Below are 24187 nucleotides of genomic sequence, written 5' to 3'. Positions count from 1 at the left end.
ATATAGAGAGAATACAAATAAAATATGACAAGTTGTCTTCTTATAGCAGACTTCTGTTGAAATGAATACACACAATATTGTACTTCAGTATATGGTTGTATGAAGTAAGCATAGATCAGGGAATTCATTTCTATTGTTTGAGTATCATTCTAAAGAGATTTATTATAATAAAAAGCCACGAGTAAAATATCTTAATATTTTAAATTTTATTTGAAAATATTTTAAATAGTTACTTACCAAGAGACTGTGAGTCACCAGGTTTATCTTCATTCATTTTACTAGGAAAAATAAAAACATACAATTTTAAGAGTCTAAAATTATCAATTTAATTAAAGCTCATCAATGCATGATTACAAATAAGTTGCACATCATTTCATACTCTAGTACTTGACTTTCTCACCTTTTATACAACTAAGGTCAATAGTTCTCAACCAGGGTGGTAAAGTATGGAGACACTGTTAAAATTGGAGGGAATTAAGATGCCTCCTTATATTCAATGGAGAGAGGCCAGGCTATTAAGACACCCGCAATGCACCCAACAGACATAGACAACGAAGAACAATCTAGACCAGCAATTTTCAACCTTTTTCATCTCAGGGCATATAAAAAATTACTAAAATTCTGTGGCCCACCAAAAAAATATACCTTTGGTGATTTGACCCCCCCCCCCAAAAGGTGTTATTTTGATTCATTCAAATCACCAGACGGCTACTGTGCTGGCTGTTGTCAATTTTATTTTATAATCTAAGGGAAAAGAGGTCAGTGCTCTTGACTAAATAGTCAGGTACTGCATGTTTTAAAAATTCTTGCAGCACACTGATTGAAAATCATGGTTTAGACTTCTGAATTTCCAGCTGGACATTTAAGTAGGTTAAAAAAAACACCCCCAAATCCCTATTAACCTAGAACCTAAGTCATTTCACCCTAAATAGTATTTTTTCCCTGCTATTTTAAGACAAAATGAGTTTCCAATATGCATAAATATCATCCTTTTTTTCTTGCTATTTTAGGACACAATATTTCTAACCTACAACTCCTATGTACGGTGAAGGAAATTTGTATTTTATTTTTGTTCACTGTTTAGGGAAAAAAATCAAATAATCAGTAGCAATGGCATTCATATGTAAGCAGCCTACAAAACAATCCATCTGGCTATATGTGTGGCTGTTATATTCACAGGGATTGTATACAGAGCTGCAAGCATATTAACTGCCACATCACATTCTAATTCCCGATCATGCTCAACCATTTACATACTGAAAAACACTGATATGCCTCTGTCTCCTCAATCCTCACTGGTAAACAAATAAGATTATTTATATTCATTATTAAAATGTTTTTTTCCTTATTTTTATTTATATTTTTGAGAGACAGAGAAAGATAGGAAGGGAGAGAGATGAGAAGCATCTACTTCCTAGTTGCGGCACCTTTGCTGTTCATTGATTGCTTTCTCATATGTACATTGACCAGGGGGCTCCAGTCGAGGCAGTGACCCCTTGCTCAAGCCAGTGACTGGGCTCAAGACAGTGACCACAGGGTCCTGTCTACAATACCATGCTCAAGCCGGAGACTTCGAGCTCAAGCCAGCTACCTTGGGGTTTTGATCCTGGATCCACAGAATCCCAGGTCAACACTCTATCCACTGTGCCAGCACTAGTCAGGCAAAATATAACTTTCTAATTGTTCTCTGGTGCCAAAACATCAAATGGAGAAAGAATACCTTTTTTTTTTTTTTTAAGTGAGAGGAGGGGAGATAGACTTCAACATGTACTGGGACTGGGATCCACCAGGCAACCAAGGGGCTGATGTTTGAATCAACCTAGCGCCTGAGGCCTAAGCTTGAACCAATGGAGCTACTGGCCATGGGAGGGGAAGAGAGAGACAAGGGGGAGAGGGAGAGGAAGAGAGAGAGAAGGTGGGAGAGAGAGAAGGAGAAGAGGGAGGAGAAGAGAGAGAGGAGGAGGAGAAGGAGGGGAAGAGAAGTGATGGTCACTTCTCATGCATGCCCTGATCAGGACTGAACCCCAGACATTCACATGCCAGGCAGATGATCTATCTGATGAGCCAACCAGCCAGGGCAAGAATATCATTTTAATAACACTAAAGTTTAACTTTTCCAACAGCCTACTTGCAATGTTATGTGATTCAAGTATAACATATGTGTTGGCTCTTGGAATTTAAGTGGAAAAATAAACATAATTATACTGCTAGGTAAATATAATCTCATTTTATAGCTGTAAAACTAGTGCTGAGAGAGGTGAGAGAACTCGGAAGTGCCAAAAGACTAACCTATAACTGAGTGACTATGTCACTTACATGAAAATAATGAAAGAGCATGCATGATAAATAACACAGAATACTAATATCAAAGGACCAAAACCCAAAAAGATTACTATCAAATTTCATCAATGCTTTCTTACAATTTAAAATTTATATTTCATACATACAGATTTTAAGAAGTTTTTAAGTTTGAACACTAGTTTTCTCATATATTACTTTTGTAAAAAGTCATAATCCCAGTCTTTTGAATTACAGTACTTTAATTCCAAGTCTTCAGTATTTTCTGGTTCTTCTTACAAAAGCATCTGTGCCATCAAGATCAATAGTTCATAAAAGAATCCATAAAACTAAATTATCCCACTATAAGCAGGCTTTCAATTAAGTAGGTCTAGCTTCTTTCCCATCCCTCACCACACAACCAATAATGTAGAGTTAAAGGATTATTCTTTAGTGTTTCCTGGATTTTTTTTTCTTTTTAAGAGGCATTGATTATATGCTACAGGCATATGACGACACTTATGTTTACACATATTCATACAATGATTGCAGACTGGCCTACCTAGGCCAAAACTGATTGAGGAACACAGTCTGATTCTTTTAATTTTATTAAATTTATTGCAGTGACATAGGTTAATAAGATTATATGTTTCAAGTACGAATGCGATACATCATCTATATATTGCACTGTGTGTTTAAAACCCAAAGTCATGTCTCCTTCAACACCATTTAGTATTTGATTCACTTTACCCTCTTCTACCTCCCCCAGGCAGCCCAATTTTAAACTTGTTAAAAGGCAAATGGGGGCAAGGTGGGTTCATCTTAAAAAATATAATACCATAAATAGGAAGATAAAATGCCTTTTTAATAATTCAACTTCTAATAATAAATTCAGCATATCATACATCAATCCATTCATTCCTAAGAATTTATTGCAGAAAATTCCATAAACACATGGTAACAGAACTTGTAAACACAAAAATTTTAACTTATAAATGATGTTTAGTTCAGTTTCCAAAACAAATTTATATTTGAGATCCAATCTTTTTTATAATCCCTTACCATCTCATCTCTGTGAGTGAATTACATCTATCTATTGTTTAGTTTTAAATTTACTGGAACCCAGAATAATGACTGAGGTCTACAATAGAGGTAACTTTATTAAAAATATTTTAAAATCTTTCAACTGCATTAATGCAAACATTATTTAAAAATTACTTTACAGCCTGACCAGGCGGTGGCGCAGTGGATAGAGCATTGGACTGGGATGCAGAGGACCCAGGTTCAAGACCCCAAGGTTGCCAGATTGAGCACGGGGTTTGAGCAAAAAGCCCACCAGCTTGAACCTAAGGTTGCTGGCTCCAGCAAGAGGTTACTCGGTCTGCTGAAGGCCTGTGGTCAAGGCACATATGAGAAAGCAATCAATGAACAATTAAGGTGTTGCAACATGCAATGAAAAACTAATGATTGATACTTCTCATCTCTCTCCGTTTCTGTCTGTCTGTACCTCTCTCTCTCTCTGAAAAAAAAAAATTACTTTACATGATATGTATTTCAATTTTGTTAAATCCTTAGCTACACTGCTAAATTCCCTGAGTGTAAAATCCCCACATAATTTAGCACAGTACTAATAAGTGTTTGCTGAATGTGATCAATAATTATACTACAGATACTGATATAAATGGGCAAGATTCTAGACTAAATTTTTTTGTAAAGAAATCATAAAAATCTGTTATTCTTCCCACTGCAAGGACCCAAGGCATCTCTTGGTAAACAGTGTGATTAAGTCCTGTCTACACTTTTTAAAAATTATATAGACAACTATGTTACATTTAAAAAGGTATCAGAAGATGCTTGTTAATTACCAACTTAGTACTATGTACTAAACAAGTGTTCTCTAATACTTAGAAAAAAATATAAAAAAACATCAACCTCACATGACACACAAAAAAAGTACCACAACAAGTATGAGGACCATACTGAAAAGCCTCTAAATATCTTTGGTCACACGCAAAACATAAGAAAGATCTCCAAGGCTATCAAAATAGGAATGGAAAAGGTTCTTCTATGTATGCTAATATCTAGTAAGCACTTTATATAGTTTATCAAAATGTATTAATATACACTATTTAACGTGGACCAAGGGAACAAGCCCAGAAATAAATCCACATACTTCACAAGGGTTTTCTGAACCCAATATTCTTCTTCTCTCTTAATTTTGTAGTTCTCAAGGAAACAACACCCTAGGTCCAGTTTGTAGTCCAGACCTGATGTTTTCTCCTTTACACAAAGCCTTGACTTTATTTTGACCCTGTGAAAATATTACTTCATTTAAATTTCAACTAAATGCCACCAAAACTGGATTTACCAAAACCCTTTAAGAATCCATCTACCCTTTGGTGAGAAGCCCCGCAGTTTCCCTGGTCTGCAATCTGTCATTGCAATGAGTCAAAAAACCTAACCACCACATATTACACTACAGGTTTATCACTGCTGATTTTATCTAAGACAGAAGAATGACAAGGCAAATGTCACAAAACACAAACTACTAGTGAGTCTAGATAAAGGATATATAAAAGTTTACTATTTTAAAATTTTTGTTTAAAATTATATAAAAGTTAATCCCAAATTGTTCTAAAAACATTTTATAACTCATACTTTTGATCCGTTCATTTTAGCCTTCTTTCTTATCCCTGGCCCCTAAAATAAAACCTTTGTTTCCAAATCCTGATTGACTATTGCTTTATTTTAAACAACCATCTCCAAAACAAAACTTCAGCAATAAATAAATAATAAAGATGGTTCACATATTTTAGTTGAATTTTTATCATTTTTCTTCCAGTATATAAAGTTTAAGATGTTGTAAGTAGTAGGAGAAAAACAATGTTGTATAAGTATATACTCAATAACGGCCCAAGTCTTAATAACAGACTTAATCTTAAAAATAAAATCACACTATTTCCCTCTTCCTTGATAAATCATTCATAATTTAATAAAGCAATCCAGAAAGCCACTGTCCAGAAGCATGCTGAGTCTCTTCCACTGCTTACCTTCACTTGGTCAGTTAGTGATACTCAATTCGAGTCTTCTCTCTTCCACAGGTAGAGCCTGAGTGCCCTTTCCCTGTTTGTGGCTGTGCTAAGTAACTTGCTTCCACCAAAAAGCCTTTTGCATGACTATGTCATAAAAGGCATTGTGACTTTCCTTTCACGGGTCACCTGTACTAGAGGAAGCCAGTTGCCATGTCACAAGGACTTTTAAGATGCTCTTTAATAAAGAGGTCCACCTGGCAAAGAAGTGAGGTCTTCATGCACAGCCTTGGGAAGAAGCCATTTTAGAACTAAATTCTTCAGCCCCAGTCAAGCTTTCATACAACTGCAGATTGGCTGCCAGTCTGAGAGCAACTTCCTGGGAGACCTTAAGCCAGAATCACACCATTAAGCTGCTCCCAAATTTCTGATTCACAGAAATTGTCAGATAATAAATGTTTATTATTTCAAGTCACCAAGTTTTGGAGTGAACTGTTACACAGCAATAGATAACTAATATAATAAAGTAAGCCAAATTTCCTCACATTGCAGCTGGTTGACTATTCTAGCAGTTTTTTGGTGGGACTTTTAGGATTTTCAATATATAAAATTACATCATCTGCAAACAGATAATTTCACTTATACCTTACGGCCTTGGATGCCTTTTGTTTCTCTTGCCTGACTGCTCTGCTAGGACTTCTGGTACTATGTTGAATAGGAGTGGTAAGAGTATACTCCTTTCTTGTCTTCCCTGATTTTACAAAAAAAGCTTTCAACCTTCCCACCATTGAATATAATGTTAGCTTGCCATGTATGGCCTTTATTATGTTTAAATATGTTCCCTCTTTATCCAATTTGTTGAGAATTTTATGAAAATATGCTGTTTTTTTGTAAGTGCTTTTTTCTGCAACTATTAAGGTAACTGATTTTTATAACACATTCCATTAATGTGATGGACCACATTTTTTGATTTGCATATGCTAAACCATCCTTGCATCCAGGAATAAATCCCACTTGATCATGACGTATGATCTTTTTAATGTGCTGTTGAATTTAGTTTGCTGCATTTTGTTGAGAACTAGTGCATCTATACTGATCATTTTGGCCTGTATCTTATCTGGTTCTTATACCAGGGTAGGGTAATATGGCCTCATAAAAAAAGCCTGGGAGTTGAACACACACTTAAAAAAGAAATTCAGCCCTGGCCGGTTGGCTCAGCGGTAGAGCGTCGGCCTAGCGTGCGGAGGACCCGGGTTCGATTCCCGGCCAGGGCACACAGGAGAAGCGCCCATTTGCTTCTCCACCCCTCCGCCGCGCTTTCCTCCCTGTCTCTCTCTTCCCCTCCCGCAGCCGAGGCTCCATTGGAGCAAAGATGGCCCGGGCGCTGGGGATGGCTCTGTGGCCTCTGCCTCAGGCGCTGGAGTGGCTCTGGTCGCAACATGGCGACGCCCCGGAGGGGCAGAGCATCGCCCCCTGGTGGGCAGAGCATCGCCCCATGGTGGGCGTGCCGGGTGGATCCCGGTTGGGCGCATGCGGGAGTCTGTCTGACTGTCTCTCCCTCTTTCCAGCTTCAGAAAAATGAAAAAAAAAAAAAAAAAAAAAGAAATTCAAAACAATGAATAAGGAAATGAAAAAAGAAATGCTAAAAAATTCACAAAACTGTGAAGACTAAACAATACAATTTTAAACAAGCAAAAGGTCAAAGAAGAAATTACAAGGAATATTTGAGAAGATCTGAGACAAATGAAAATGAATACACACTAAAACTCATGGTATACAACAAAAGTGATCAGTGGGACATCTACAGCCATAAATAAAGAAATTAAAAAAAGATAGCCTGACTAGGCGGTGGCACAGTGGATAGAGTGTTGGACTGGGATACAGAAGACTCAGGTTTGAAACCCCAAGATCACCGGCTTGAGCATGGGCTCATCCGGCTTGGGCACAGGGTCACTGGCTTGAGCATGGGATCACAAACATGACCCCACAGTTGCAGGCTTGAAGCCCAAGGTCACTGACTTGAGCAAGGGGTCACTCGCTCTGCTGTAGCCCCCCAGTCAAGGCACATATGAGAAAGTAATCAGTGAACAACTAAGGTGCTGCACGAGAAGTGATGCTTCTCATCTCGCTCCCTTCCTGTCTGTCTGTCCCTATCTGCCCCTCTCTCTCCTTGTCATAAAAAAAAAGAGAGAGAATCTAACTTTATACCTAAAGGAACTAGAAAAAGAGCAAACTGAAACTTAAGCTAGTAGATGGAAGGAATTTATAAAAATTAGAGTGAAGATAAATGTAAAGGATTAGAAATACAATAGAGAGAAAAAAACCCAAAAGCTAGTTCTTTAAAAAGATTGACAAAATTAACAAATCTTTAGCTAGACTGACCAAGAAAAAAACCTCTCAAAATACTAAAATCAGAAACAAAAACACTCCAGAATTACAAAAATAAAAACGATTATATGAGTACTTGTATGCTGACAAGTTAATCTTAGAAAACAAACTAAAGTAGAAATAGAAAATTTCACAGATGTGTATCAAGAGCTTGAGTCAGTAATCAAGAACCTACCAACAAAGAGGAGACCAGGCATATAAGGCTTACCTGGTGAATTCTAACAGGTATTTAAGAAGAACCAGTACCTATGTTTCTCAAACTGATCTGAAAAATAGAAGAGGAAATACTTCTAAATTTAATTTACGAAGCCAGCATTACCTTGATACCAAAGCTAAAGACATCACAGAAAAGCTATAGACCAAGACACCTTATGAATACAAATGGAAAAAATCATCAACAAAATACCAACAAACTGAATTTTTGTTAAGAGAACTATACACCAAAGCAAAGTGGGATATATCACAGGAATGCTTGGGTAGTTTAACATATGAAAAAATCAATCAATGCAATACATAACATTAACAAAATATATGAAAAAAGTGACATTCATTTTGATCAATGCAGAAAAAAAATCTGACAAAATCCACCACTCTTTCATAGTAATAAACTCAGCAATCTAGGAACAGACGGGAACTTCCTCAGCCTGACAAATGATGTCTATGAAAATCCCAAAGAGAATATGGTATTTAGTGGTGAAAGACTGAAAACTTTCTACATAAAATCTGGAGCAAAACAATAATGTCCACTCTCACAACTTCAACTCAACACTGTACCAGAACTTCTAGCTAGAACAATGAAGCAAGAAGGAAATAAAAGGCATCCAAGTTGAAAGCAACAATATCTCTATTTTCAGAACACATGATATTATGTGTAAAACAGCCTAATGAATTGGGAATAAAAAATGTTGCAGCTTATGCGATATCAGCAGCATGGCAGCGTGAGAGGACCTCCAGGCCTCCCCCTTGAAGTTACAAAAAGTTGGATAGCTATAATTCAACAAAGGATTTCCTGCTTAACACACAAACATGTCTGAGATCTGGGCATTGAGACATCTGAAGGGTGTATGGGAGTGAACAGAGCCAACAAGATGGGGAAAGGATAGAGATAAGAGTCACAGATGCAACCCAGAGTGCTTCACTGACCCAAAGGATATAACCAACAGCAGTGAACAGTTAGGGGTGCAATCCCCACTGAGCAAACCAGAGGGGCAGAGACAGCAAGGAGGCCTGGTGGCCAGCACACACTGAGGCTGAGACCAGGGTCAGGGGTAGAGAAGCAGTGCAAAGTGTCGTGGACCAGCGTGGCTAGTAATTCCGGGTCCTGAGGGAGAACGGCATGGAATTAAGAAAATAGACTCACCGAGAAAAGAGGATGGGATCGGGAGGCCTCTTCAATGCTGATGGCAATATCAGAGTGAGTGAGCCCCCAGTCTTTGCTTTATAGACAATTAAAGCCTTTAATCCAATGTACAAATAGGGAAGTCTCTGATACAAAGCCACTCATCTGTGGCATTGATTGGATTCCTCATAACAGTGTCCCACCCTACATCATGCAACAGTTGAAGGTGTGGAGAAAAGCTTAGTGTTGAAAAGATCTTAGTATTAAAAGAGTGGGAAAGGCTCAGTCCCAAACCAAGACTTAGGCTACAACGACCCTGCCAGCCCATCTCCCACAGTGAAGGGTAGCAGCATTCCACAACCTGCCATCCCTGGACAAAGGAATCTGCAGTCATGGGAACTGTCCACCCTATCCTCCTTTGGCTCACCCAGCAGTAAAATCCTCACTTGGAAGATGTAAAATAGCAAAAATAGCCTGACCAGGCGGTGGCGCAGTGGATAGAGCATCGGACTGGGATGCGGAGGACCCAGGTTCGAGACCCCGAGGTCGCCAGCTTGAGCGCCGGCTCATCTGGTTTGAGCAAAAAGCCCGCCGGCTTGAGCCCAAGGTCGCTGTCTCCAGCAAGGGGTTACTCGGTCTGCTGAAGGCCCACGGTCAAGGCACATATGAGAAAGCAATCAATGAACAACTAAGGTGTTGCAACACGCAATGAAAAACTAATGATTGATGCTTCTCATCTCTCTTCGTTCCTGTCTGTCCCTCTCTCTGAATCTCTCTCTGTCTGTGTAAAAAAAAAAAAAAAAAAAATAGCAAAAATAACTTTCTAGCCTAAGTGGTCTGTTTTCACTGTGGCTAAACCCACTAGAAAGAACAGAGCTGAAGTTGTGTGAACTGCTCCCAACACCTACCCGTCCCTAACCCATCAAGGGAGAGCATGGTAGGCAACTGGGTCAACTCAGAACAGCTCTGTGGGTGCTTCGGGCTACGGGAAGGCAGTGCAAGGAAAACACGGGTCAGGAGACCCATAGCTCACTACTTCCCACCATGGACATGGTGCTCTGAGACTGAGGCAATGTTGTAAAAAGGACGCCTACCTCTTTGAGAAATATGGGGCGTTTCCCACAGCCGAGGTGACACTGTCCACAGAGAACCTGGAAGCCCTAGCACAGGTAAAAGAAAATGAAACTCGTGCTTCACCACCACCCTACAGGAAAAAAGACCTTTAGTTATCAACCTGATAAACAGCAAAGGCAAATACTTAAAAAATATATTTTGTTTCCATAAATGCCCATGTAGAGATTAATCCATCATAGCAATGAATAACCAAAGTAGTTCTGAGAGAAAAGGAAAAATCTCCAGAAAGTAAACTTAAAGACATGAGAGACTGGTACCTGAATGACAGAATTCAAGATTGCAGTTCTGAAGAAACTCAATTAGACAAGAGAAAATTCAAAAAAGCAATTCAATGAGCTCAGGAAAAAAAAAATCAGTGAACCAAAGAAGTCCTTCACCAAAAGATGCTGAAACTATAAAAAGGAACCAAAGAAACTATGGAACTGAAGAACTCTAAATAAATGAGATAAAGAATTAACTGTGGAGCTTACAAAATAATAGCAGATCATGAGAAGGAAAGAGTTGTGATGAAGAAAATAGAAATCTAGAAATGACTGAGGTGAAAGAAGAAAATCAAGAGTAAAAAAAAAAAAATGAGAGAACTCTATGAGAATTATTTGACTCCGTTAGAAAGAGCAATATTGGCCCTGGCCGGTTGGCTCAGTGGTAGAGTGTCGGCCTGGTGTGCAGAAGTCCCGGGTTTGATTCCCGGCCAGGGCACATAGGAGAAGCGCCCATCTGCTTCTCCACCCCTCCCCCCTCCTTCCTCTCTGTCTCTCTCTTCCCCTCCGGCAGCCGAGGCTCCATTGGAGCAAAGATGGCCCGGGCGCTGGGGATGGCTCCTTGGCCTCTGCCCCAGGCGCTAGAGTGGCTCTGGTCGCAACAGAGCGACGCCCTGGAGGGGCAGAGCATCCCCCCTGGTGGGCGTGCCGGGTGGATCCCTGTCGGGCGCATGCGGGAGTCTGTCTGACTGTCTCTCCCCGTTTCCAGCTTCAGAAAAATACAAAAAAAAAAAAAAGAGCAATATTAGAATAATGGGTATCCACAAGATGAAAGGGACAGAAAACCTATTAAAACAAATAACTGAGAACTCCCCAAACCTAAGGAAAAAACTGGATCCTTGAATCTAAGAAGCTGAACACCTAATTATCTCAATCCAAAAGACCTTCTTCAAAGCACATTATATTAAAATTGTCAAAAATTAACAACAAAAAATAATTATCAAGGCAGTCAAGGAAAGGAAGACAGTAATATACAAAGGAAACCTCACTAGATTATCAGAGTTTTTTAGCAGAAAGTGTACAAAGTAGGAGAGTGGAATCAAGTATTCAAATTATTATTATTATTAATTATTTTTTCTTAGAAAGGCAGGGAGAGAGACAGGAACATCAAGCTGTTCGTTTATGTGCCTGACCAGGGATTGAACTGACAACCTCTGTGCTTCAGGACAATGCTCCTACCAACTGAGCTATCTGGCCAGAGCTTAATTTTTTATTTACTGATTGATTTTTAGAGAGACAGAGAAAGGAAGGGAGAGAGGAGGAGGATGGGAAACAGTCATTTTGTAGTTTCACTTAGTTGCTTCCCGTGTGTGTCCTGACCATGGATCAAATCCACAACCTTGTCGTTTTGGGATGACACACTAATCGATGGAGCTAACTGGCCAGGGTCTCAAATTATTGAAAGAGAGAAATTACTAGCCAGGACTAACATATCCAGCAGAGTTATTCTTTAGCTACAAAGAAGAAATAAAGGCTTTTCTAGTCATACAAAAGCTGAGGGAATTTACCCCCACAAGACCTGCATAACTTCAAACAGGAGACAAAAGGATACAAAACTATAAAATGACTAACAGACACACAGAAGAAGCATGCAATTGCAACTCCTGTTCAGAATAGGGTATTAAACACTTAATTATAACATAAAGGTTAAAGAAGGTAAAAGCTTGAAAAAAAAATACGTACTACCGTTTGGAAATGAAAGCACAGCACAAAGAAGGATAATTTGTGACAACAAAAACAAAGGAACTAAACTTGCAGAGGTGAATGGAGAAAAGATACAATCAGAAAGAAAGGACTACTGTACATATGAAACTTTTTTCATAAACCTAATGGCAACAACAAAACAAACATCTAGAATTGAGACATAAAACATTAAGTCATGGCCCTGGCCGGTTGGCTCAGCGGTAGAGCGTCGGCCTGGCGTGCAGGGGACCCGGGTTCGATTCCCGGCCAGGGCACATAGGAGAAGCGCCAATTTGCTTCTCCACCCCCACCCCCTCCTTCCTCTCTGTCTCTCTCTTCCCCTCCCGCAGCCAAGGCTCCATTGGAGCAAAGATGGCCTGGGCGCTGGGGATGGCTCCTTGGCCTCTGCCCCAGGCGCTAGAGTGGCTCTGGTCGCAGCAGAGCGACGCTCCGGAGGGGCAGAGCATCGACCCCTGGTGGGCAGAGCGTTGCCCCTGGTGGGCGTACCGGTTGGATCCCGGTCGGGCGCATGTGGGATTTGGTCTGACTGTCTCTCCCCGTTTCCAGCTTCAGAAAAAAAAGAAAAAAAAAAAGAAAAAAAACCATTAAATCATAAAATACTACTAATCTAAAATAACAGAGAAATACAAGGGAAAAGAAACAATGGAGGCACAGATCTGCCAGAAAACAAAAGATAAAATGACTATAAGAAATCCTCCTATGTTGATAATCACCCTAAATGTAAATGGACTGAACTCAACTTAAAAGGCATAGAGCAGACGGATGAATTAAAAAACAAAAAACCCCCCACAAATGGTGACTTCAGCAGAAATATCTCAACTGCAAAGACAAACACAGACTCAAAGAGAAAGGGGTGAAAAATAATGTTCCAAGCAGACGGCATACAGAAAAGAATGAATGTAGTCATACTAATACCAGAGAAAATAGATTTTAAGATAAAAAAGTAACAATAGACAAAGATGGACATTTTATAATGATGAAGGGGACAGTATATCAAAAAGACATAATACTGCCTGACCTGTGGTGGCACAGTGGATCGAGCTTCGAACAGAAATACTGAGGTAACCAGTTTGAAACCCTGGGCTTGCCTGGTGAAGGCATGTGCAACAAGCAACAGCAAGCAATGAACAACTGAAGTGAAGCAACTATGAGTTGGTATTTCTTGCTTCCTCCCCTCCTCTCTCTACAAAATCAGTAAATAAAATCTTAAAAAGAAAATAAGGAAGACATAACATTAATATACAGGATGGGTGCCCTGGCCGGTTGGCTCAGCGGTAGAGCGTTGGCCTGGCATGCAGTAGTCCCGAGTTCGATTCCCAGCCAGGGCACACAGGAGAAGCAGCCATCTGCTTCTCCACCCCTACCCCTCTCCTTCCTCTCTGTCTCTCTCTTCCCCTCCCGCAGCCGAGGCTCCATTGGAGCAAAGTTGGCCCGGGCGCTGAGATGGCTCTGTGGCCTCTGCCTCAGGCGCTAGAATGGCTCTGATTGTGGCAGAGCATCGCCCCCTAGTGGGTGTGCCAGGTGGATCCCGGTTGGGCGCATGCGGGAGTCTGTCTGACTGCCTCGCTGTTTCCAACTTCAGAAAAATACAAAAAAAATTAAAATAAACAAGATGGGCAAGAGTAGGTTCAATTACCAGTCATCATTAGCTAAAAGATAAATCATAAGTATGTGAAATAATAAGACAAATAAAACAATAAATAATACAATAATTAATAAATAAATAATACAAGAATCAACTCTGTTTCGTGTACTCACAAACTATAAACCTACTTTTGCTCACCCCCCTATATGTACCCAACTTGGGAACACCAAAATATATAAAGCAACTACTAATAGAACAGGAGAAACTGATAAAAATACAACTTATAGTAGAGAACCTAAATACCCCAGTGAGAGCAATGGGTAAATCATCCAAACAGAAAACCAATAATGACATATTGGTCTTAAATGACACATTATACCAAATGGACATAATTGATGAGTTTTTCATCCCAGAACACCAGAATATACTTTAGTCTCTACAGCACTTAGATTCAAGAATAGACCATATGTTGAGGCACAAAACTAGCCTCAACAAATTTAAGAAGATTGAAATCATACCAGGCTTATTCCCTGACCACAATGCTTTGAAATTAGAAATCAAATGCAAAATGAGAGCTGGAAAAGCAACAAATATATGGAGGTTAAACAACATGCTACCAAACAATGACTGAGTCAAGGCAGGAATAAAAGAAATCAAAATATATAAAGACAAATGAAACTTACAATATGACACATCAAAAATTTGAAGATGCCGCCAATCTGATAATAAAAGGGAAATTTATAGCATTATAACTCAAGAAAGAAGAAAAACCTCAAATAAACAAACCTAACATTTTATCTTTAAGACCTAAAAAAAAGAAAAACAAATAAAGACCAAGTAAATAGAAGGAAATAAAAATTAGATCAGAATTAAACAAAATAGAGTAGGAAAGCAATAGAAAAAAAGTGCAACAAAGAGTTCTTAGAAAAGATTGATAAAATGACAGACCACTGGATAGACCCACAAAGGAAAAAAGAGAAAAACAAACAAAATCAGAAACATAAGAGAAGGTACAACAGAAACCACAGAAAGGTTATGCCACCAAATTTGATAACCCAGAAGAAATGGACATTCTTAGGAATATATAACCTTCTTATACAAATCATGAAGAATTGGAAAATCTAAATAGACTGATCATCAGTAAAGTCATTGAAACAGTCATCAAAAAACTCCCAACAGTAAAAGTCCAAGACCAGATGGCTTCACTAGGAAATTCTACCAAATACACAAAGATTAATACCCATCCTTCTTAAACCCTTCCAAAAAAACTGAATAAGCAACAATACTTCCTAACTCATTTTATAAGACCAATATTACTTACCCTGAAACCAAAATCTGGCTAGGAAACACACACACAAATTACATACCAATAACTTTGATGAATATAGATGCAAAAATCCTAAACAAAATACTATCAAATTGAATACATTAAAAGGTAATACATCACAATGAAGTGGGGCTCATTCCAGGAGCACAAAAATGCATTGTTCAACGTAACACGTACAGACCAATATGATATACATCATATTAACAAAGTAAATGATAAAAATCCTATGATTGTACCAACAGAAGTAGAAAGAGCATTTGACAAGATACAATATACATTTATGATTAAAACACAATCAAATGAGTACAGGAAGAAAATAATTCAACTTAATAAAGGTTATACATGACAAATCCTCACAACATGCCATTACAATTAAAACACAATAAAATAAGTACAGAAGGGAAGTAATTCAACATAATAAAGGTCATATATGACAAATCCTCAGCTATACTGTACTCAATACAGGAAAAACTGAAAGCTTTTCCTTGAAGATTAGGAACAAGACAAGTGTGCCCACTCTCACTACTGTTGTTTAACATAATACTGGAAGACCTTGCACAGGAATCAGGCAAAAGAAATAAAAGGTATCCGCCCACCATGAAAGCTAGAACGCCCACTAGTGGGCGGGAGGGACCAGGTTGACCAGCACTGCAAAAGTAGGCAGTTTTTATAAAAAGGTTCGCCATCACAGGCCTATATTCATCTTGTTTTCTTCATTGCTGATTCAATCCTCCACTTCATCTAGCCTGCTGCTGATGCCATCTAGTGCAGTCTTCACTTCTGATATTTGTCATTTTTTTAATACTTTTTAAAAATTTTATTTATTCATTTTTAGAGAGGAGAGAGAGAGGGAGAGAGAGAGAAACAGAGAGAGAGAAGGGGGGGAGGAGCTGGAAGCATCAACTCCCATATGTGCCTTGACCAGGCAAGCCCAGGGTTTTGAACCGGCGACCTCAGCATTTCCAGGTCGACGCTTTATCCACTGCGCCACCACAGGTCAGGCACATATTTGTCATTTCTCACTGGCTCTGGTTTATGATTTCAATGTCTTTTTTGATGCTTGCTATCTCTTTATAAGTTCTCATTGTGATCATCCATTGTTGCTCTAGGATCCTTGAGCATCCTAATAACCACTATTTTACACTCTGAATCTGGTTGTTTGGTTACTTCCATTTTTTAGTTTTGTTTTTTTTTCTGGGAATTTCTCAATTCATTTGGTTCATATTTCTCCGTCTGCCATATTGTATATTAGGTAGCTTTGCTTTGACTTAAATTTGTTGTGCCATCTTTATGAGGAAGATGGGCTCAGTGGTACTGACCTCCAGGCCACCTGAGTTCCCTCCTCTAGGAATGCTTCTTGAGGGTAATATTTATCCTCCTGTTATATGTGAATATTGAATGCAGTTGGCCTTTTCATGGGTGAGGTTCTCTCTTCAGGCTGGCTGGTTCTAAGGTTCAACCTTGATCATGTGTATTAAGACAATGTACAGTGTCTGTCTTGGACGTATTTATTCTCTGTAGTGTCTGGTGGCTGCTGGATTCCTCCTTTGGGTGTGCCGCTTGTAGAGTTAGCTGAGTCTACTGTTGGTATAGTCTGCCACCCACTACTGGTCGTGTTGGTGCTGGGTTGTCTTGGATAGGCGCAAGTAGTTGTTTGTAACCTGCCATGGGCTACCTGTCTGGAGCTACTGCTCTCTTTGCTGTTTGAGTCTGTGTTTTCCGTGCCTGGGTAGTGCGGGAGGGCCAACTGTGTATAGCAATCCGCTTCCTCCTGCTTAGAAATGACGGCAGATTCATAAAAGCCCCAAGCTCTGTAAGATTTGCCTCCATTTTATAGCTGCCCCACCTCCTCTTGCAGCTTCCTGGTCTTCTGTAGAAAGAATGCAGAATGGGTTTAGACTAGCTTTACACCATCAACCCCTCTACAGTTGCAAGCTTGGTAGATTAGGGCAGCTGAGGTTGGGAATACATTAGTTGGACCCTCTAATTCAGAGGTCTCTTGGTCAGGAGTTCAGTATGGGGAAAGGGGACTCTACACTAGAGCCCAATCCCTCAGACACTGCTGGACACTCCACTTCTCTCTCTCTCTGCAGCAAGGTGAGCAGCAGGTTCTGGTTGGGTGGGGTCAAAAGTCCCCTCTGCAGAGGTTCTTCTAGCTATGGAGTCCCTGGTCTCAGGGAGGAAGACTGAGAGAGCCCTTCCCTGGGGATGACTGTGCCCCACCAGAAAGTGATTATGCCCCTCAACTGGACTGAACAATAGGCTCGAGGGGACCCACACCTTGAATGTCTGTGTTGAATGTCTCTGTTCCCCCTGTGGAAACTGGCCCAGCAGGGCAGGATATCCAGGACCCAGGTTAGTTGACTGAAGCTCTAGCCCAACCAATGTGCGCAAGTCACTGTGCAGTGCTGACCACAGAAAATAGAACTCGCCACACCTGTGTCTGTTGCCCGATAAGCGCTCCCTTAGCACATGCCACCAGCAATGTTAAGTCCTGAACTAATCCTCTCCGCAGCTGGCCACTGGATGTGCCAACCCTGGGTCTCCCTGGAGGAAACCCAGCACACCTAAGTGAGGGACACTGCCTGTGACTGGGCCTCAGCAACCTTTTCGGAACTACAATCAATCCAGAGTTTGTGGCTATCTCTGCTGGGCCCAGGTGCACATAGAAATACCAAGCCACACATCTAGGATGGCTTTTATCCACATTGGGCCTGGGGAAAGGTCAGCAAAAGGCCAAGGTTCTCTGAGAGCCACCTTCTGCAGCTTCTGTCTGCTGGCTGCCTGTTTGGTTCCACCAGTGAAACAGAACTTCTGTTACAATCTAGAGCCTGAGACAATTCTAGGGTCAGGAAGGGTGGTGGGTATGGCCCCCGCCCCTTGACTGCAGGTATCAGTCTATCTTGACTTTTTTCACCGACCTCCGTAGGGAGTTGCCTCTGAGACCCAGAGGTTTGGTTTGCCTGCAGTCCAGACAGTTTCTACTGAATCTCCCATGGGGTAGAAGCACCAGTCACAGTCTTGGGACAGTGCAGGAGAAAGCTCCAGCCTCAACACCAGAAAACTAAGTCACTGACACATCCTCTGCTTTCTGGCTTCTCAGAACATCCCAATCTCCACAGTGTGGGGCAAGAGAGATTTCTGAGGGTGGGGCATTGCTTTCCCCAGGCTGGTGTCATATGGGGGCAGGGGTCTGCTCCACCCAAGACAGCAACTACAATATTTGAGAATGATTTAGTATAGGTTTTCCAGTGGCCATCCCCCACAGTGTCCCTCCCTGGACCATCTTCACACTCTCCTCATGTAACTCTAGTCCTCTCAGCCCTCCCTCCGCCAAAGCCCTGGGTAAGTGGCTATGATCAAGATCTTTTATGTGGGCCATTTAGGAAAGAGCCTGCGTCTGAGAGCTCCTGTTATCACCGAAAAGACCTTCCTCCTTTTCATTGCCAAATGCTGTGTGGGCACCTTTTCTAGGATCTGGTGCTCTAGGCTGGGGCACCTGGCCTGGGACTTAGGTCCCTCGCCTCTCAGGGCATACCTCCGGGCCACTGAGAGTCCCTCCGGGCCCTCAGCTGCGGCTTGCTCCAGAGATCAGGGCAGCGCTTTTTGTGTCTCTGCCCTTTCTACCAGTCTCGATGCGGCTTCTTCTGTGATCCTTGGTTATGTACTCCTCTTCATTTAATCTAAAGTTGGTTTTTCAAGATGACTGTTCTTAAATTTAGTTGTAATCCAATTTGGTCCTAGAAAGTGGGAGTTGGAACATCTGCCTACTCTGTCACTATCTTGGAATCTTCAAAATACTTAATATTGTTAAGAGGGCAATATTCTCCAAAGCAACCTACAGATTTGATGCAAGCTCTATCAAAAACCAATGGCCTACCTTGGTCAGTTGGCTCAGCAGTAAAGTGTTGGCCTGGTGTGTGGAAGTCCCGGGTTCGATTCTCAGACAGGGCACACAGGAGAGGCGCCCATCTGCTTCTCCACCCTTCCCCCTCTCCTTTCTCCCTACCTCTCTATTCCCCTCCCACAGCCAAGACTCCACTGGAGCAAAGATGGTCCGGGCGCTGAGGATGGCTCCATGGCCTCCACCTCAGGCACTAGAATGGCTCTGGTTGCAACAAAGCAAAACCCCAGATGGGCAGAGCATCGGCCCTTGGTGGGCATGCTGGGTGGATCCCAGTCAGGCACATGTGGGAGTGTGTCTGCTTCCCGCTTCTCACTTCAGAAAAATACAGACAACAAAACAAAATAAAAAAACAATGGCCTGGCCTGACCTGTGGTGTCAGAGTAGATGAACTGTTGACCTGGAATGCAGAGGTTGCCCGTTTGAAACCCTGGTCTTACCTAGTCAAGGTACATACGTGAAGCAACTACTATGAGTTGATGCTGCCTGCTTCTTTCTCCATCCTCTCTCAAAAATTAATAGATAAAACCTTAAAAAAAAAAAACCAAACAACAATGGCCTTTGTTTTGAAGAAATGAAAAACAAAACACTGGCCCTGGCCGGTTGGCTCAGTGGTAGAGCGTCGGCCTGGCGTGCAGAAGTCCCAGGTTCGATTACCGGCCAGGGCACAAAGGAGAAGCGCCCATCTGCTTCTCCACCCCTCCCCCTCTCCTTCCTCTCTGTCTCTCTCTTCCCCTCCCACAGCGAGGCTCCATTGGAGCAAAGATGGCCGGGGCACTGGGGATGGCTCCTTGGCCTCTGCCCCAGGTGCTGGAATGGCTCTGGTCGCAACAGAGCAACGCCCGGAGGGGCAGAGCATCGCCCCCTGGTGGGCAGAGCGTCACCCCCTGGTGGGCGTGCCAGGTGGATCCCGGTCGGGCGCATGCGGGAGTCTGTCAGACTGCCTCTCCCTGTTTCCACCTTCATAAAAATACAAAAAAAAAAAAAAAAATACAAAAAAAAAAAAAAAAAGAAAAACAAAACACTAAAATTTATAAGAAATTGCAAAGGATGCTGAATAGCCAAAACAATCTAAAACAGAAAAAGTTGATGTATTGTTACTTCCCAATCTTTTTTTTTTAATTATTTTTATTTTTTTATTTATAGATTTTACTGATTCATTTTAGAGAGAGAAGGGAGGGAGAAGCAGAAAGCATCAACTCCCATATGTACCTTGACCAGGGAAGCCCGGGGTTTCGAACCGGCGACCTCAGTGTTCCAGGTCGATGTTTTACCCACTGCGCCACCGCAGGTCAGGCACGTTACTTCCCAATCTTAAAATGTAAAACAAAACTACAGTAATCAAAACAGGGTGGCACTGGCATAAATATAAACATACAGATCAACAGAAAAAGAGTTCAGAAGTAAACCCATATGTTTATCATCAATTAATTTTTGACAAGGGTGTCAAAATCACTGAATGGTCAAAGAATAGTCTCTTCAACAAATGGTGCTGGTACAACTGGGTCGCCACAAGCAAAAGAATTAAGTAGGACACCTACCTTGCACTATACACAAAAATTAACTCAAAATCAATCAAAGACTTGGGATCTACTATGTAAGATCCAAAACTATAAAAATCTTAGAAAAAACATAGGGTTATATAAATCTTTATGACCTTTGGTTTGGCAACGATTTCTTATATATGACACGAAAATCACAAGCATCAAAAAAACAAAAACAGGCCCTGGCCGGTTGGCTCAGTGGTAGAGTGTCGGCCTGGCGTGCGGGGGACCCGGGTTCGATTCCCGGCCAGGGCACATAGGAGAAGCGCCCATTTGCTTCTCCACCCCTCTCCCCTCCTTCCTCTCTGTCTCTCTCTTCCCCTCCCGCAGCCAAGGCTCCATTGGAGCAGAGATGGCCCGGGCGCTGGGGATGGCTCCTTGGCCTCTGCCCCAGGCACTAAAGTGGCTCTGGTTGTGGCAGAGCGACGCCCCGGAGGGGCAGAGCATCGCCCCCTGGTGGGCAGAGCCTTGCCCCTGGTGGGCGTGCCGGGTGGATCCCGGCCGGGGGCATGCGGGAGTCTGTTTGTCTCTCCCCATTTCCAGCTTCAGAAAAATACAAAAAATAAAATAAAAAAATAAAAAAAATAAATAAATAAAAAAAACAAAGGAAAAGTAAATAAACTGAACTGCACAATCAAGGGTGAAAAGACAATCCTGAAAAATGGGAGAAAATATTTGGAAATCATATACCTCATGAGGTCCTAGAATCCATAATATATAAGAAACTTTCAGAAAAGACAAATAACCTAAGGGTCTAGCTAGACATTTCTCCAAAGAAAATATTTAAATAGGCAAAGAACACATAAAATTGTGCTCAACGTTATTAATCATTAGGGATATGCAAAAATGAAAACCACAATAAGTACCATTTGATGCCTACTAAGATGACTTTTTTTTAAAAAAAGAATCAAGTGTTGAAAAGGATATAGAGAAAATGAAACCTTTATACTTTGCTGAAGGAATTGTAAAATGGTACAGCTACTGTGGTAAACAGTTTGGCAGTTGCTCAATACATTAAACACAGAACTACAATATCACCCAGCAATTACACTAAGTACTTAGCCAAAAAAAAATGAGAACAGGAATTCAAACAAAAACTTATACACAAATGTTCATAACAGAACTATTCACAATAGCTAAATATAAAAACAATTCATTGGTCCATCAACAGATGAATAAGTATATAAAATGTGGTATATTCAGATAATGGAATATTATTTGGCTATAAAAAGCAAGGAAGTACTGATATATGTCAGAAAATAGAGGACTTTCAAAAATATGCTATGTGAAATAAAGCAGATAGAAAAGATTACATATTGTATAAACCCATTTATATGAAATATCCAGAATAGATAAATCCACAGAGACAACAGATTTGTGGATTCTAGGGATACGGGAATAGAGAATGTAGAGTAACTTCCTAATGAGTATGAGTTTTCATTTTGGGGTTATAAAATGTTTTAGAGCTAGACAGAAGTGATGGTTGCACAACATTTGAGCGTGCTAAAATATCACTTAATTGTACACTTTAAAATGGTTAATTTTATAAATGTGATCATTACTTCAATAAAAAATGTTAAATGTACACATAACATATGATGCAATGAAAAGAAATACAAGCATATGCCCATAGTCCACATGTCCAAAGTTGCTTTATCTGTAATATCCCAAAACTATAAACAACCTAAATGTTCATCAACTGTCAATGGATAAAACAAAACTGTCAAGTATCCAAAAAATGAAATACATCTAAAAAAAACTCTAAACTGTACTCCTAAAGTGGGTGAATACTATTCAATACAAATTAAATTACTAGACAGATGTTTAAGAGTTAACAATTTTCTTCAAAAATAAAGATATTTGTTTAAATTAAAGGAAATACAGCATGTTAGGAGCTTGTAAGTCACTACTGTATCCTGGCAAGAAGAGCTGAAAAGACAATAATGAATACTTGGATGTAAAAGAGAGGTGAAGCCCTGGCTGGTTGGCTCAGCAGTAGAATGTTGGCTGGGCATGTAAAAGTCCCCAGGTTGGATTCTGGTCAGGGCACACAGGAGAAGCAACCATCTGCTTCTCCTTCTTCTTCCCCTCTTCCCCTCTTGCAGTCATGGCTCAAATGGTTCAAGCAAGTTGGCCCTGTGCACTGAGGATGGCACCCTGGCCTCATCTCAGGCACTGAAATAGCTTGGTTGCCAAGCAACAAAGCAGTGGCCCCTGATGGGCAAAGCATTGCTCAGAGGTGGGCTTGCTGGGTGGACCCCAGTCAGGGGACATGTAGGAGTCTGCCTCGCTGCCTCCCCACCTCTCACTTAATTAAAAATAAAAAAAAGAGAAGACAAGATGGCGATGGAGTAGGTGGATGTACCAACTCTCACCTCCCAGAACCAAAGTGGATTACAAACTAATTTTAAGAACCATCATCTGGAAACCAACTTTGGACTAAAGAGGACTCTTCAACCAAGGAACACTGAAGAAGGCACACTGAGACTGGTAGGAAAAGCGGAAACGCGGAGAAGACTGCCCAGCTCCCCAAGTGAACGGCAGCCGGGAGAGACTCACTTGGCAGGAAGTGAGTTTAGCATACAGGGGAGGGTCCTGAGTCCCAGGAACAAAGCCCCAGCCTGCAGCCCCAGAGCCTAGAAGAGGCGTATGGACAGTATTTAGCTGGAAACAAGACAGGATACTGTTTGTGAGAAAGAGTCTGATTTCTCAGACCCAGGATTCTTCTTAAAGGGGCCGTGCAGAAAACCTCTCTCACAATCACTCACCCGGGGCTCCGGGGAACGGGGAGAGGAGGGGACCGGAGAAGCGGTAAGAGAGTGTAATCTAGGAGGCACAGGGAGAAACATTTTGAGAGACAGCTACCCTAACCCATGGGACGAGTCACTCCCCAAATCTGAAGTGAATATTTCCCCTGGAAACAGCAATAACAGCAAAGGGAAGCAGGACTACCAGCCAAACAAGCTCTCCTGCGGCACTTAGAGCAGAGTTGCTTACTTAGAAGGAGGGAGCTTTCAGAACTACAGTAGTGAGTGTTAGGGAATGAATTGCAGCACCCCCACCCACGCTGCTGAGGGCTAGCCAGAGGGCGGGCGGCAGGATGCAGAAGTGTTGTCCTATCAGCAAGGGCAGAAGCCAGCTGGCCACCACTGAGGCCCAGTGTGAGCTCAGTCTTGTCCGGCTGGGGATGTACAAAAGTGGTCAAGCCCAGCTGCGGGCGGCCTACAATCCAGCCTGCGGGTAAAAGTCAGGAGCCCCAGAAGGGGTGAGACCAGCCCTTGAGCAAGGGTGCAGGAGCACAGCCTTGCCCCGCCCCTGGAACCAAGGCTTGGAGCCTGACTTGGGAGCCGGCTCCTCCTACGGGGATGGAGCCAAAAGCCCAGAACAGACAGAATCCTGCTACTGAGCGTGGGCACACAGTTCTGCCCGGCCTGTGGAGCTAAGGCTAGCAGCCCTGCCATGAGCAGGCTCCTCCTGCAGGGGTGGGGGAAAAAGCCAGAAATCAGGTGGAGACCCGCAGCTGAGCAAAGGTGCTCACACCTGTGCTCAGGGCAGAGCATAACGCCACCCGAAGGGGCAGGGCGAAGGTGAAGGCCACCCGGGCTTCTAAACCCGAGCACGTGATCATAGCCACTCCTGTGAAGGAGAAGCGGAAACCACAGCAACAGCCCCAGTGGGCAGGCACCAGCAACAACC

General features: G+C 41.7%; 1 protein-coding gene across 3 annotated transcripts in view; it reads right to left on the bottom strand.

Annotated features, from left to right (window-relative positions):
• The window catches only part of G2E3 (G2/M-phase specific E3 ubiquitin protein ligase), a 75417-nt gene that overhangs the window by 36322 nt on the left and 14908 nt on the right, over positions 1 to 24187 (bottom strand). For 2 of the 3 annotated variants that reach the window (XR_010746105.1, XM_066341496.1), the window contains one exon: positions 238 to 278. Coding sequence is in view for 2 of the 3 variants with exons in the window: in XM_066341496.1 (XP_066197593.1) it covers positions 238 to 274 (37 nt within the window). In the remaining variant the exon portion in view is untranslated. Of the gene's footprint in view, positions 1 to 237; positions 279 to 7902; positions 7960 to 24187 lie in introns of all 3 variants that reach the window. The other variant, XM_066341495.1, reaches the window with a different exon arrangement.

This window comes from Saccopteryx leptura, chromosome 6, assembly GCF_036850995.1.
Source record: "Saccopteryx leptura isolate mSacLep1 chromosome 6, mSacLep1_pri_phased_curated, whole genome shotgun sequence".
Lineage (NCBI taxonomy): Eukaryota > Metazoa > Chordata > Mammalia > Chiroptera > Emballonuridae > Saccopteryx > Saccopteryx leptura.
Note: the sequence above shows the minus strand (reverse complement) of the source record. Positions and strands in the feature narration are given on the sequence as shown.